This window comes from Salmo salar, chromosome 01 (assembly GCF_965601325.2).
Source record: "Salmo salar chromosome 01, fSalSal1, whole genome shotgun sequence".
In the NCBI taxonomy this organism is placed as follows: Eukaryota; Metazoa; Chordata; class Actinopteri; order Salmoniformes; family Salmonidae; genus Salmo; species Salmo salar.
The window spans coordinates 104,339,240-104,351,972 of record NC_138291.1 but is presented as its reverse complement, the minus strand read 5'-3'; the positions used below and the strand labels follow the sequence as shown (position 1 = coordinate 104,351,972).

General features: G+C 47.1%; 1 protein-coding gene across 5 annotated transcripts in view; it reads left to right on the top strand.

Annotated features, from left to right (window-relative positions):
* The window catches only part of col19a1 (collagen, type XIX, alpha 1), a 260,397-nt gene that overhangs the window by 61,717 nt on the left and 185,947 nt on the right, over positions 1-12,733 (top strand). For all 5 annotated transcript variants that reach the window (XM_082978540.1, XM_082978539.1, XM_082978535.1 and 2 more), the window contains exon 13: positions 6,240-6,293. In XM_082978540.1, coding sequence (XP_082834666.1) covers positions 6,240-6,293 — 54 coding nt within the window. The remainder of the gene's footprint in view (positions 1-6,239; positions 6,294-12,733) is intronic.

The following is a 12,733-nucleotide window of genomic DNA, read 5'->3' as shown; positions in this document are numbered from 1 at the left end:
GTGTATTCTATGATTATCTGGAGATAATGTCCAATGTGGATTGATCTGAACTGTAATAACTTGGTGTCATGTGAAGGACGTGTCTGGAATGTATATATCACAGCTCTGACCTAGTCTACACCTACAGCAAAACAGCATGCATTCATGCAAGGGCTCAGGGAAATGAAACGATAGGCTGCAGGCAGCATGAGTATCACATGGGGGTGTGGGAAACTTCCTCCTCAGCCTGAACTGTCCCCACTTCCGTCAGCAAATAACTAGCTTTTTCCTTTGGCACCGACTGGTAAGTTGGTTCAGGAGGGCAGTCACATGTGCTAGCAAGGCAGAGGTTCTGGGTTCGAGCGTCGGTGTGAGCCGAATCAGGAGGAAGTGGTACTCTCTAAGCAAGCAACGTGACGTCCTTTAGACATGCATTCACGCAAGGGTTCAGGGAAATACTCAGGAACGCTGCATTATGTTGGGCTGGTCTCAGAGGAGTGAGCTACAGCACAAACAGATCTGGGACCAGAATAGAATTGTGTAGCATTTGCATAATTTGTTCTTTCATAATGGTGGTGTGGCTTTATGGGCCAAAGGCTGGATGTGTTTAGAATAAATATCGTAAAAGGACTTCAGTAGACTATGAAATTACAGGAAAACAAAGCTATGCTTTCAGGAAAATGGTCTGTATTTTGTGGCTTTTGCATAATTAGTTCCTTCGTAATGGCGGTGTGGCTCCACTAAGTACGGCTGAGCAGATGGACAGTTTAAAATGGCATAATGAAAGAGACTCTTTTCATCACCATATCCTCTCTGATTAGGCCAATGGACTGAGGGAAAAATCTGTCCCTCTGGCACAGTGTACAATACACTGACTGTTCAGTTCAACATACTGGGACTGGGCTGCCTGCTCAGTACAACATACAGGGACTGGGCTGCCTGCTCAGTACAACATACAGGGACTGGGCTGCCTGTTCAGTACAACATACAGGGACTGGGCTGCCTGCTCAGTACAACATACAGGGACTGGGCTGCCTGCCCAGTTCAACATACAGGGACTGGACTGCCTGCTCAGTACAACATACAAGGACTGGACTGCCTGCTCAGTTCAACACACAGGGACTGGGCTGCCTGCTCAGTTCAACATACAGGAACTGGGCTGCCTGCTCAGTTCAACATACAGGGACTGGGCTGCCTGCTCAGTTCAACATACAGGGACTGGGCTGCCTGCTCAGTTAGACATACAGGGACTGGGCTGCCTGCTCAGTTCAACACACACAGGGACTGGGCTGCCTGCTCAGTTCAACACACACAGGGACTGGGCTGCCTGCTCAGTTCAACACACAGGGACTGGGCTGCCTGCTCAGTACAACATACAGGGACTGGGCTGCCTGCTCAGTTCGACTTACAGGGACTGGGCTGCCTGCTCAGTTCGACTTACAGGGACTGGGCTGCCTGCTCAGTACGGCATACAGGGACTGGGCTGCCTGCTCAGTACAACATACAGGGACTGGGCTGCCTGTTCAGTATGACATACAGGGACTGGGCTGCCTGTTCAGTATGACATACAGGGACTGGGCTGCCTGTTCAGTATGACATACAGGGACTGGGCTGCCTGTTCAGTATGACATACAGGGACTGGGCTGCCTGCTCAGTACGACATACAGGGACTGGGCTGCCTGCTCAGTATGACATACAGGGACTGGGCTGCCTGCTCAGTACGACATACAGGGACTGGGCTGCCTGTTCAGTATGACATACAGGGACTGGGCTGCCTGCTCAGTTCAACATACAAGGACTGGGCTGCCTGCTCAGTACGACATACATGGACTGGGCTGCCTGCTCAGTATGACATACAGGGACTGGGCTGCCTGCTCAGTTCAACATACAGGGACTGGGCTGCCTGCTCAGTACGACATACAGGGACTGGGCTGCCTGCTCAGTTCAACATACAGGGGCTGCTACTGAATAGCAATTCAGAGGGAAACAGCAGACACTAAACAGTCACTATTAAGGCTGTTGAGATTACAGAGATAAACAGTTCTATGAATGATATCCAATGGGGCGAATGAACAAGTTGTTGAATAAACAACTTGAAAAGGCTTTATAGAGCACTCATAGGGTTTTCATAAGCTCTACATACTGTAGCTAGTTTGTACACATCTGGATGTATACAGAGTGCCTCACTGTGTAGCAGAGCTGGCACAGGATACTAGGTGACGTACTGTAGAGGAGAATGTCACAGCTTATATAGCCTTCTTAGTGCATTGATAATGGCTTCATAAGCCCTCCATAGCCATTTGTAAACAGAGTTTTGCTGTGTAGCAGAGCTGGCAATGCATAGGATACCAGGTGTAGTGGTGAAGCATGACATACTGTAGAGTGGATACCTCGGGAGAAGTTAGTTCCTGACCTTCAGGACATCTATTTGGTCACACAGACTGGGTTGGTTCCTCTGTGGGATGACCTCATCACAACAGCTCATTGGTCACAGACTGGGTTGGTTCCTCTGTGGGATGACCTCAACACAACAGCTCATTGGTCACAGACTGGGTTGGTTCCTCTGTGGGATGACCTCATCACAACAGCTCATTGGTCACAGACTGGGTTGGTTCCTCTGTGGGATGACCTCAACACAACAGCTCATTGGTCACAGACTGGGTTGGTTCCTCTGTGGGATGACCTCAACACAACAGCTCATTGGTCACACAGACTGGGTTGGTTCCTCTGTGGGATGACCTCAACACAACAGCTCATTGGTCACAGACTGGGTTGGTTCCTCTGTGGGATGACCTCAACACAACAGCTCATTGGTCACACAGACTGGGTTGGTTCCTCTGTGGGATGACCTCAACACAACAGCTCATTGGTCACACAGACTGGGTTGGTTCCTCTGTGGGATGACCTCAACACAACAGCTCATTGGTCACACAGACTGGGTTGGTTCCTCTGTGGGATGACCTCAACACAACAGCTCATTGGTTACACAGACTGGGTTGGTTCCTCTGTGGGATGACCTCAACACAACAGCTCATTGGTCACACAGACTGGGTTGGTTCCTCTGTGGGATGACCTCAACACAACAGCTCATTGGTCACTCAGACTGGGTTGGTTCCGCTGTTAAAACTGAGCAGGGTGTGACAGCGTAGGATTACTGAGCTCTATACTCATCGGGTTGGTTTCCCAGACACAGACACAGCCTAGTCCTCATAGGGTTGGTTTCCCAGACACAGACACAGCCTAGTCCTCATAGGGTTGGTTTCCCAGACACAGACAGCCTAGTCCTCATAGGGTTGGTTTCCCAGACAGCCTAGTCCTCATAGGGTTGGTTTCCCAGACAGCCTAGTCCTCATAGGGTTGGTTTCCCAGACACAGACACAGCCTAGTCCTCGTAGGGTTGGTTTCCCAGACACAGTCTAGTCCTCATAGGGTTGGTTTCCCAGACACAGACACAGCCTAGTCCTCATAGGGTTGGTTTCCCAGACACAGACAGCCTAGTCCTCAAAGGGTTGGTTTCCCAGACACAGACACAGCCTAGTCCTCATAGGGTTGGTTTCCCAGACACAGACACAGCCTAGTCCTCATAGGGTTGGTTTCCCAGACACAGACAGCCTAGTCCTCATAGGGTTGGTTTCCCAGACAGCCTAGTCCTCATAGGGTTGGTTTCCCAGACAGCCTAGTCCTCATAGGGTTGGTTTCCCAGACAGCCTAGTCCTCATAGGGTTGGTTTCCCAGACACAGACACAGCCTAGTCCTCATTGGGTTGGTTTCCCAGACACAGACACAGCCTAGTCCTCATAGGGTTGGTTTCCCAGACACAGACACAGCCTAGTCCTCATAGGGTTGGTTTCCCAGACACAGACACAGCCTAGTCCTCGTAGGGTTGGTTTCCCAGACAGTCTAGTCCTCATAGGGTTGGTTTCCCAGACACAGCCTAGTCCTCGTAGGGTTGGTTTCCCAGACACATACACAGCCTAGTCCTCGTAGGGTTGGTTTCCCAGACAGTCTAGTCCTCATAGGGTTGGTTTCCCAGACAGTCTAGTCCTCATAGGGTTGGTTTCCCAGACAGTCTAGTCCTCATAGGGTTGGTTTCCCAGACAGCCTAGTCCTCGTAGGGTTGGTTTCCCAGACAGTCTAGTCCTCATAGGGTTGGTTTCCCAGACAGTCTAGTCCTCATAGGGTTGGTTTCCCAGACAGTCTAGTCCTCATAGGGTTGGTTTCCCAGACAGTCTAGTCCTCATAGGGTTGGTTTCCCAGACACAGACACAGCCTAGTCCTCGTAGGGTTGGTTTCCCAGACAGTCTAGTCCTCATAGGGTTGGTTTCCCAGACACAGACACAGCCTAGTCCTCATAGGGTTGGTTTCCCAGACAGTCTAGTCCTCATAGGGTTGGTTTCCCAGACACAGACACAGCCTAGTCCTCGTAGGGTTGGTTTCCCAGACAGTCTAGTCCTCATAGGGTTGGTTTCCCAGACAGTCTAGTCCTCATAGGGTTGGTTTCCCAGACACAGACACAGCCTAGTCCTCATAGGGTTGGTTTCCCAGACAGTCTAGTCCTCATAGGGTTGATTTCCCAGACAGTCTAGTCCTCATAGGGTTGGTTTCCCAGACACAGACACAGCCTAGTCCTCGTAGGGTTGGTTTCCCAGACGCAGCCTAGTCCTCATAGGGTTGGTTTCCCAGACGCAGCCTAGTCCTCATAGGGTTGGTTTCCCAGACAGTCTAGTCCTCATAGGGTTGGTTTCCCAGACAGTCTAGTCCTCATAGGGTTGGTTTCCCAGACACAGACACAGCCTAGTCCTCATAGGGTTGGTTTCCCAGACGCAAGCCTAGTCCTCATAGGGTTGGTTTCCCAGACACAGACACAGCCTAGTCCTCATAGGGTTGGTTTCCCAGACACAGCCTAGTCCTCATGAAGATTCTCCATTGAGCATGTTCTTTAGTCCAGGAGTAGGCTTAATCTGTGTCCAGGAAACCTGCCTTTTAAACTGATCAGTCTGACATTACTGGACTGTCTCAAAGACGGAATAGATTCAGTGTTAATCATGCAGAGTGGAAAACTAACGGTAACATCTTACTTAAAGCCCTCAGCTATAACGCTTTATGTCTTATAATGTGTCTTACAGTACGCTATTTCTCTGTAGGACATTTTTAACATTGTAATACATCATACCTGCATGCATTGGCAAGTGTTACCCTGTTTATTGAACAGATTGATTATTGTTGTTGTTTGAATAGGCATATTATCAACATGTTTGTTTCAAGTAATAACGTTTATTGTCCATATAAAGTTGTTGAGATTTTTATGAAACAGGTGGAAATGGAGCATTATTACGATGCCTGTTTATTCAGCAACATTTGGATGTCACTTCCTATACTGAATGTATTTCAAACAATGGTGACTGCCAAGAGAGAGGTTTATCATAACACTGCTGCGTGCTTCTTCCTGGTTAATGACATGATTTGGTTATGTAGCTGTGTGATAGTGCCTTCTCTATCAACCTGGACGATGAACACACACACACACATCAACGATGAACACATAAATCAATTACAATCACGATGTGAAACAAGGGTGTGCACTGTCAGATAATTAGGTCCATCAGAAACACTTCATTATCACACACTCACACACACACACACACACCCCTGGCCCCATCATTTATTTATAATGTCAACATAGTCCTAATTTGTTTACAACCAGGACTCCACATTCAGACAGATATTTCACAGAAATAAATAAACAGGATCATTTGTGAATTTGTTTTAGCCTGTTGCCTTAGAGTGGGTTATTTAATATACTTGGGAGTGAAACAGAGAGCAGAGGACTAGAAGATGCCAATGACTTCTTGTCTGTTCTGTGACCTTTATCACTGTTTAGTTGAATGTCCCTGTTACGTATCACTTGGATAAATAAACCGCTGTAGATGAAGACAGACCGGTCATATCAGGTCTTATCTTTCAGGATAGGGGTTAGGATTTCCATTTAGCTTTGGGTTTGGAGACATAAATTGTGTTTATAGATGAAGTTGACATTTTGTCATGATGCTTGTGACCAGCATCCCTTGTGAGAGGCCCTGGCAGTAAGAGCATCAATGATTGGATAAGCCACCTTGGAACAGCCTCCTGAGGAGACTTCAGACCTTTCAAAACAACATGTTGTTACTGCACATCTCTACTTATAATACATTGAAATGATGGAGTGCTTTTGTAGGACCTGAGTTTGAACTTGCTCTTATAACTTTCTCTTTCCTCTGCAGGGTGAAAAGGGATCAGCTGGGGAGCCTGGTGCGGAAGGGAAACCTGGAATAAATGTAAGATACTGTTTTTAATCCCATTCTGTTTATTCATATGCATCATTAATTATTAACATAGTCAGTTGCCCTAAATAAATGTAAGGTGCTACCTTTGCTATTTTACTATCGTACGCTGTTTATTCATTTGCATCGTTAATAATAAAAACAGTGGCCTAAATAAATGTGCATGTTAATTTAGTTTGGAAGGGTGTTGGAAGGCGCTCAGCCAGGTTCATTTAGTTTGGAAGGGTGTTGGAAGGCGCTCAGCCAGGTTCATTTAGTTTGGAAGGGTGTTGGAAGGCGCTCAGCCAGGTTCATTTAGTTTGGAAGGGTGTTGGAAGGCGCTCAGCCAGGTTCATTTAGTTTGGAAGGGTGTTGGAAGGCGCTCAGCCAGGTTCATTTAGTTTGGAAGGGTGTTGGAAGGCGCTCAGCCAGGTTCATTTAGTTTGGAAGGGTGTTGGAAGGCGCTCAGCCAGGTTCATTTAGTTTGGAAGGGTGTTGGAAGGCGCTCAGCCAGGTTCATTTAGTTTGGAAGGGTGTTGGAAGGCGCTCAGCCAGGTTCATTTAGTTTGGAAGGGTGTTGGAAGGCGCTCAGCCAGGTTCATTTAGTTTGGAAGGGTGTTGGAAGGCGCTCAGCCAGGTTCATTTAGTTTGGCCTATTTACTTGTTTTTAGAACATTCTCTTGCCTGCCCCCTCTGTCCCCTCCACGTCCGTGCTAATATTAGGTTGTAGTTGTTATTTAAAGCTAGCATGTGATATTTAAGGGTAAAGGGGACACCTGAGAAGACAGAATGTCTTGTATGTATGACTGCCATGTGAGCGAGTATCGTTTTCTGATAGGAGAACTAACTACGGGGTCTGGCTCAGTGGAAGACTACAGCCATATAACCGTGCCCAAAGCAATCCACGTTCCACATGTATATGTCCTCCGCTTGTACAGTCATAGACGTATAAGGTGACAGAGAAAAAGCACGTCTGGTGGTTATGTAAGGAATATGACTGCAGCTTTATATCATCGGACCTGTTGTTTTTATGTGTTGAAGTTGTAAATATAGCCTTTGCAGTAAGGTACGCTTTTACAGTAGAGTGTTGCTCTACTGTAAAATCTGATATTTACACTTAGTCAGTGATCAAGTGTCAATTGGGACATTTCCCTCTAGACTTTCTCACTGTGGTCAGCCTTTCGGTGTGGTTTCTGGAACTCAGTGGGTAGAGCATGGTGATTGCAAAGTCAGAATGGTGGGTTTGATTCCCGGGGCCACCCCATACAAAAAAAATGTATTCAGGTAATGACTGTAAATCTCTTTGGATTAAAGCTTCTGCTAAATGTGAACTCTACATCTGAGTACTAATGAGCAGGTTGTTTTCCTATAGACGGTCTCACCAGGATCAGCCTCTCAACCTAAAGCTAGGGGTGATGTTCAGCTATGGCGGTGAATCGCTGAGCCAATGGAAACTTTGCAAAAAGCATTTTCTGCAGTAACCTCTGTGGTATTCGTTGGGCCTGGCCACTCTAGATATCTCTGTTACCCTTACGGGATCTGGTTCCAACACAGCTTTGAAGGCAGTTCCCACTCACATGACACAAATCGCATACCAAATGGCAACCTATTCCCTATGTAGTGCACTACTTTTGACCAGGGACAGTAGGGTTGACCAGGACCCATAGGGCTCTAGTCACAGTAGGGCACTATGTGGGGAACAGGGTGCCATTAGGGACGCAGTCACAACAGACAAGACAAACCCCTTACTGTAACTCTAAAGGTGTATCTCTTAGTCTCTCCACACATGACAAAACTTCACCTCTCTTGTCTAAAGTAAAGTGCCATTACCACCAGCCAGGCAGCCACTCTGGTTAGAAAGAGGCAGAGGGTGTGCCATAAATGGGACCCTATTCCCTATGTAATGCACTACTTTAGACCAGAGCACAATAAAGCGAATAGGGTGCCATTTGGGACTCAAACAGCAAGTAAGTAAACATAATTAGTCTGCTGTCTTGAGAAATTCCCCTGCTTCTCTCTCTCTCTCTCTCTCTCTCTCTCTCTCTCTCTCTCTCTCTCTCTCTCTCCCCACTTCTCCCTCCCCACCATCTCCCTCGCTATCCCCTCCCTTCTTCCCTCCCCCTTTGTCTCTCTCTCCCCCTCCCCCTCTGTTTATTTGCTAGCTGAAGCGGTAGATGTAGAGTGTGTACTGGGGAGCTGCCAGATTGTGTTGTTGTGGCCTGGGCGCTGTCAGAGCGAGAGAGCTGCCAGATTGTGTTGTTGTGGCCTGGGCGCTGTCAGAGCGAGGGAGGCACAGTGCTGTGTGTGTGTTGTGGCCTGGGCGCTGTCAGAGCGAGGGAGGCACAGTGCTGTGTGTGTGTTGTGGCCTGGGCGCTGTCAGAGCGAGGGAGGCACAGTGCTGTGTGTGTGTTGTGGCCTGGGCACTGTCAGAGCGAGGGAGGCACAGTGCTGTGTGTGTGTTGTGGCCTGGGCGCTGTCAGAGCGAGGGAGGCACAGTGCTGTGTGTGTGTTGTGGCCTGGGCGCTGTCGGAGCGAGGGAGGCACAGTGCTGTGTGTGTGTTGTGGCCTGGGCGCTGTCGGAGCGAGGGAGGCACAGTGCCATGTGTGTTGGTATGTGTGTGTAGGTATGTGTGTGTAGGTATTGTGGCCTGGGCGCTGTCGGAGCGAGAGAGGTGCAGTGCTGTGTGTGTGTGTTGTGGCCTGGGCGCTGTCGGAGCGAGGGAGGCACAGTGCCACGTGTGTAGGTATGTGTGTGTTGTGGCCTGGGCGCTGTCGGAGCGAGGGAGGCACAGTGCCATGTGTGTTGGTATGTGTGTGTAGGTATGTGTGTGTAGGTATGTGTGTGTAGGTATTGTGGCCTGGGCGCTGTCGGAGCGAGAGAGGTGCAGTGCTGTGTGTGTGTGTTGTGGCCTGGGCGCTGTCGGAGCGAGGGAGGCACAGTGCCACGTGTGTAGGTATGTGTGTGTTGTGGCCTGGGCGCTGTCGGAGCGAGGGAGGCGCAGTGCCACGTGTGTGGGTGTGTGTAGGTGTGTGCGTGCGTGTGTGTGTTGTAGCCCGGGCACTGTTGGAGCAAAGGAGGCACAGTGCCATGTGTGTAGGTGTGTGTGTGTAGGTATTGTGGCTTGGGCGCTGTCGGAGCGAGGGAGGCACAGTGCCGTGTGTAATTAGCAAGCCTAGCGTACACAGCTCCCTGTATCATCTCACACCGTGCTGCTGCAGGAGAGACAGAGAGGACAGAGACTGAGCAGAGTAGACCTGGGTTCAAATACTACTTGAAATAATTTCAAATACTTGGTATTGAATTTGCCTGGTGATATGTAACCAATGCAGCCAACTGTAAACCCTAGATTCAGCGCTAGAGTCAGCGCTAGAGTCAGCGCTAGAGTCAGCGCTAGAGTCAGCGCTAGAGTCAGCGCTAGAGTCAGCGCTAGAGTCAGCGCTAGAGTCAGCGCTGGTCTGGTCTGATCTTAGGGAGACAGGACAGAGATATCATGGTCTTTACTGGTCTGATCTTAGGGAGACAGGACAGAGATATCATGGTCTTTACTGGTCTGATCTTAGGGAGACAGGACAGAGATATCATGGTCTTTATTTACTGGTCTGATCTTAGGGAGACAGGACAGAGATATCATGGTCTTTACTGGTCTGATCTTAGGGAGACAGGACAGAGATATCATGGTCTTTACTGGTCTGATCTTAGGGAGACAGGACAGAGATATCATGGTCTTTATTTACTGGTCTGATCTTAGGGAGACAGGACAGAGATATCATGGTCTTTACTGGTCTGATCTTAGGAAGACAGGACAGAGATATCATGGTCTTTACTGGTCTGATCTTAGGGAGACAGGACAGAGATATCATGGTCTTTACTGGTCTGATCTTAGGGAGACAGGACAGAGATATCATGGTCTTTACTGGTCTGATCTTAGGAAGACAGGACAGAGATATCATGGTCTTTATTTACTGGTCTGATCTTAGGGAGACAGGACAGAGATATCATGGTCTTTACTGGTCTGATCTTAGGGAGACAGGACAGAGATATCATGGTCTTTACTGGTCTGAACTTAGGGAGACAGGACAGAGATATCATGGTCTTTATTTACTGGTCTGATCTTAGGGAGACAGGACAGAGATATCATGGTCTTTACTGGTCTGATCTTAGGGAGACAGGACAGAGATATCATGGTCTTTACTGGTCTGATCTTAGGGAGACAGGACAGAGATATCATGGTCTTTACTGGTCTGATCTTAGGGAGACAGGACAGAGATATCATGGTCTTTATTTACTGGTCTGATCTTAGGGAGACAGGACAGAGATATCATGGTCTTTACTGGTCTGATCTTAGGGAGACAGGACAGAGATATCATGGTCTTTACTGGTCTGATCTTAGGGAGACAGGACAGAGATATCATGGTCTTTACTGGTCTGATCTTAGGGAGACAGGACAGAGATATCATGGTCTTTACTGGTCTGATCTTAGGGAGACAGGACAGAGATATCATGGTCTTTACTGGTCTGATCTTAGGGAGACAGGACAGAGATATCATGGTCTTTACTGGTCTGATCTTAGGGAGACAGGACAGAGATATCATGGTCTTTACTGGTCTGATCTTAGGGAGACAGGACAGAGATATCATGGTCTTTACTGGTCTGATCTTAGGGAGACAGGACAGAGATATCATGGTCTTTATTTACTGGTCTGATCTTAGGGAGACAGGACAGAGATATCATGGTCTTTACTGGTCTGATCTTAGGAAGACAGGACAGAGATATCATGGTCTTTACTGGTCTGATCTTAGGAAGACAGGACAGAGATATCATGGTCTTTACTGGTCTGATCTTAAGGAGACAGGACAGGGAAGGAAAAAGGTCCAGCCTCTGCCTCTCTCTTTTCCAATCCCTCTCTGTATCTCTTTCTAACTGGGTTACTCTGAGGGAGACGGGAACGGCGAGGAAAGAGAGGAAATCAGAGGAGAATGAAGGGAGAGGGAGAAAAGGGGGAGGAAGGGAGAGTAAAAGGGAGGAAAAGGTCCACTCTCTCCCTAAAGACATCATTATCTTCAGCAGACAGCAGAGAGGGAGAGAGGGAACCTTTCTCTAAAGATCAACAACATACATCATTTAGAAGTGGCCTCAGTGTCAGCCCACTACATTCTCTATGTTGTTCCTTCATACCACCACAGTGTTAAGCAGCAGACCTGGCTTCAAATACTATTTGAAATCTTTAAAACAATTTATAAGTTTGCTCTAGCCTGTCTGGAGTGCCAGAGGGCGGTGTTTGCAGTTTTGAGACTATTCTACTGGTCCAGTAAGACAGGCAAGCTCAATCAAGCCCAGATAAAGTATGATTCAAATAGTATTTGAACCCAGGTCTTACAGGTTGTAAACTGGGCCAGGATGGATCTATACAGTAGGTTGAATATAGAGTTAAAACATGTAGGAGGATATTTGGACAGTGGAATCAGAACAAATGTAAATACCTATTCAGTATGTTTTTTTCTTATTCTGAACCCTTAACATTTGTGTAATAATTGAGTGAGTATTGTAGTAGATCCAGATGTCTGCATTTGCTGAAGAGGTACCATTAGCTGATGTCATGACGACAGCTAGTCTTCCAGCGGTCCACTGCCTTTAGTGGGTGTATCAAACTCCTCCCTAGAAATAAACCATTTAAATGACTAGGGCTATCCCATCCAGTGGAAATGGGGCTTTTAAATCCAGGATGTATCACAACCGGCCGTGATTGGGAGTCCCATAGGACGGCGCACAACTGGCCCAGTGTCGTCCAGGTTTGGCCGATGTAGGCCGTAATTGTAAATAAGGATTTGTTTTTAACTGACTTGCCTAGATAAATAAAGGTTAAATACAAACATATATACTTTTTTTGAAATGTCCCTCAAAGTGCATGGTTCTAGTCTGTTACCGTAGAGTTTAATCCACTAAAAACTTAAGACATTCTATTCAATCCATGGTCAGTTCAGGTACTGTGATGGGTAAAATCCCTTGACACACTGTAAAGTGTTAATAACCTGGTTTATGGTCTGGGTTATTTGAATGTCTTATGAGATCAATACATGATCAAGTGTCCAAATGTTCTATAGCTTAACTATAAACCTATAGAATACCACCATCACTATAAACCTATAGAATACCACTGTAACTGTAAACATATAGAATACCACTATAAACCTATAGATTACCACCATCACTATAAACCTATAGAATACCACTATAAACCTATAGAATACCACCATCACTATAAACCTATAGACAACCACCATCACTATAAACCAATAGAATACCACTGTAACTATAAACCTATAGAATAGCACTATAAACCTATAGAATATCACTGTAACTATAAACCTATAGAATACCACTATAAACCTATAGAACACCACTATAAACCTATAGAACACCACTATAAACCTATATAATACCACCATCACTATAA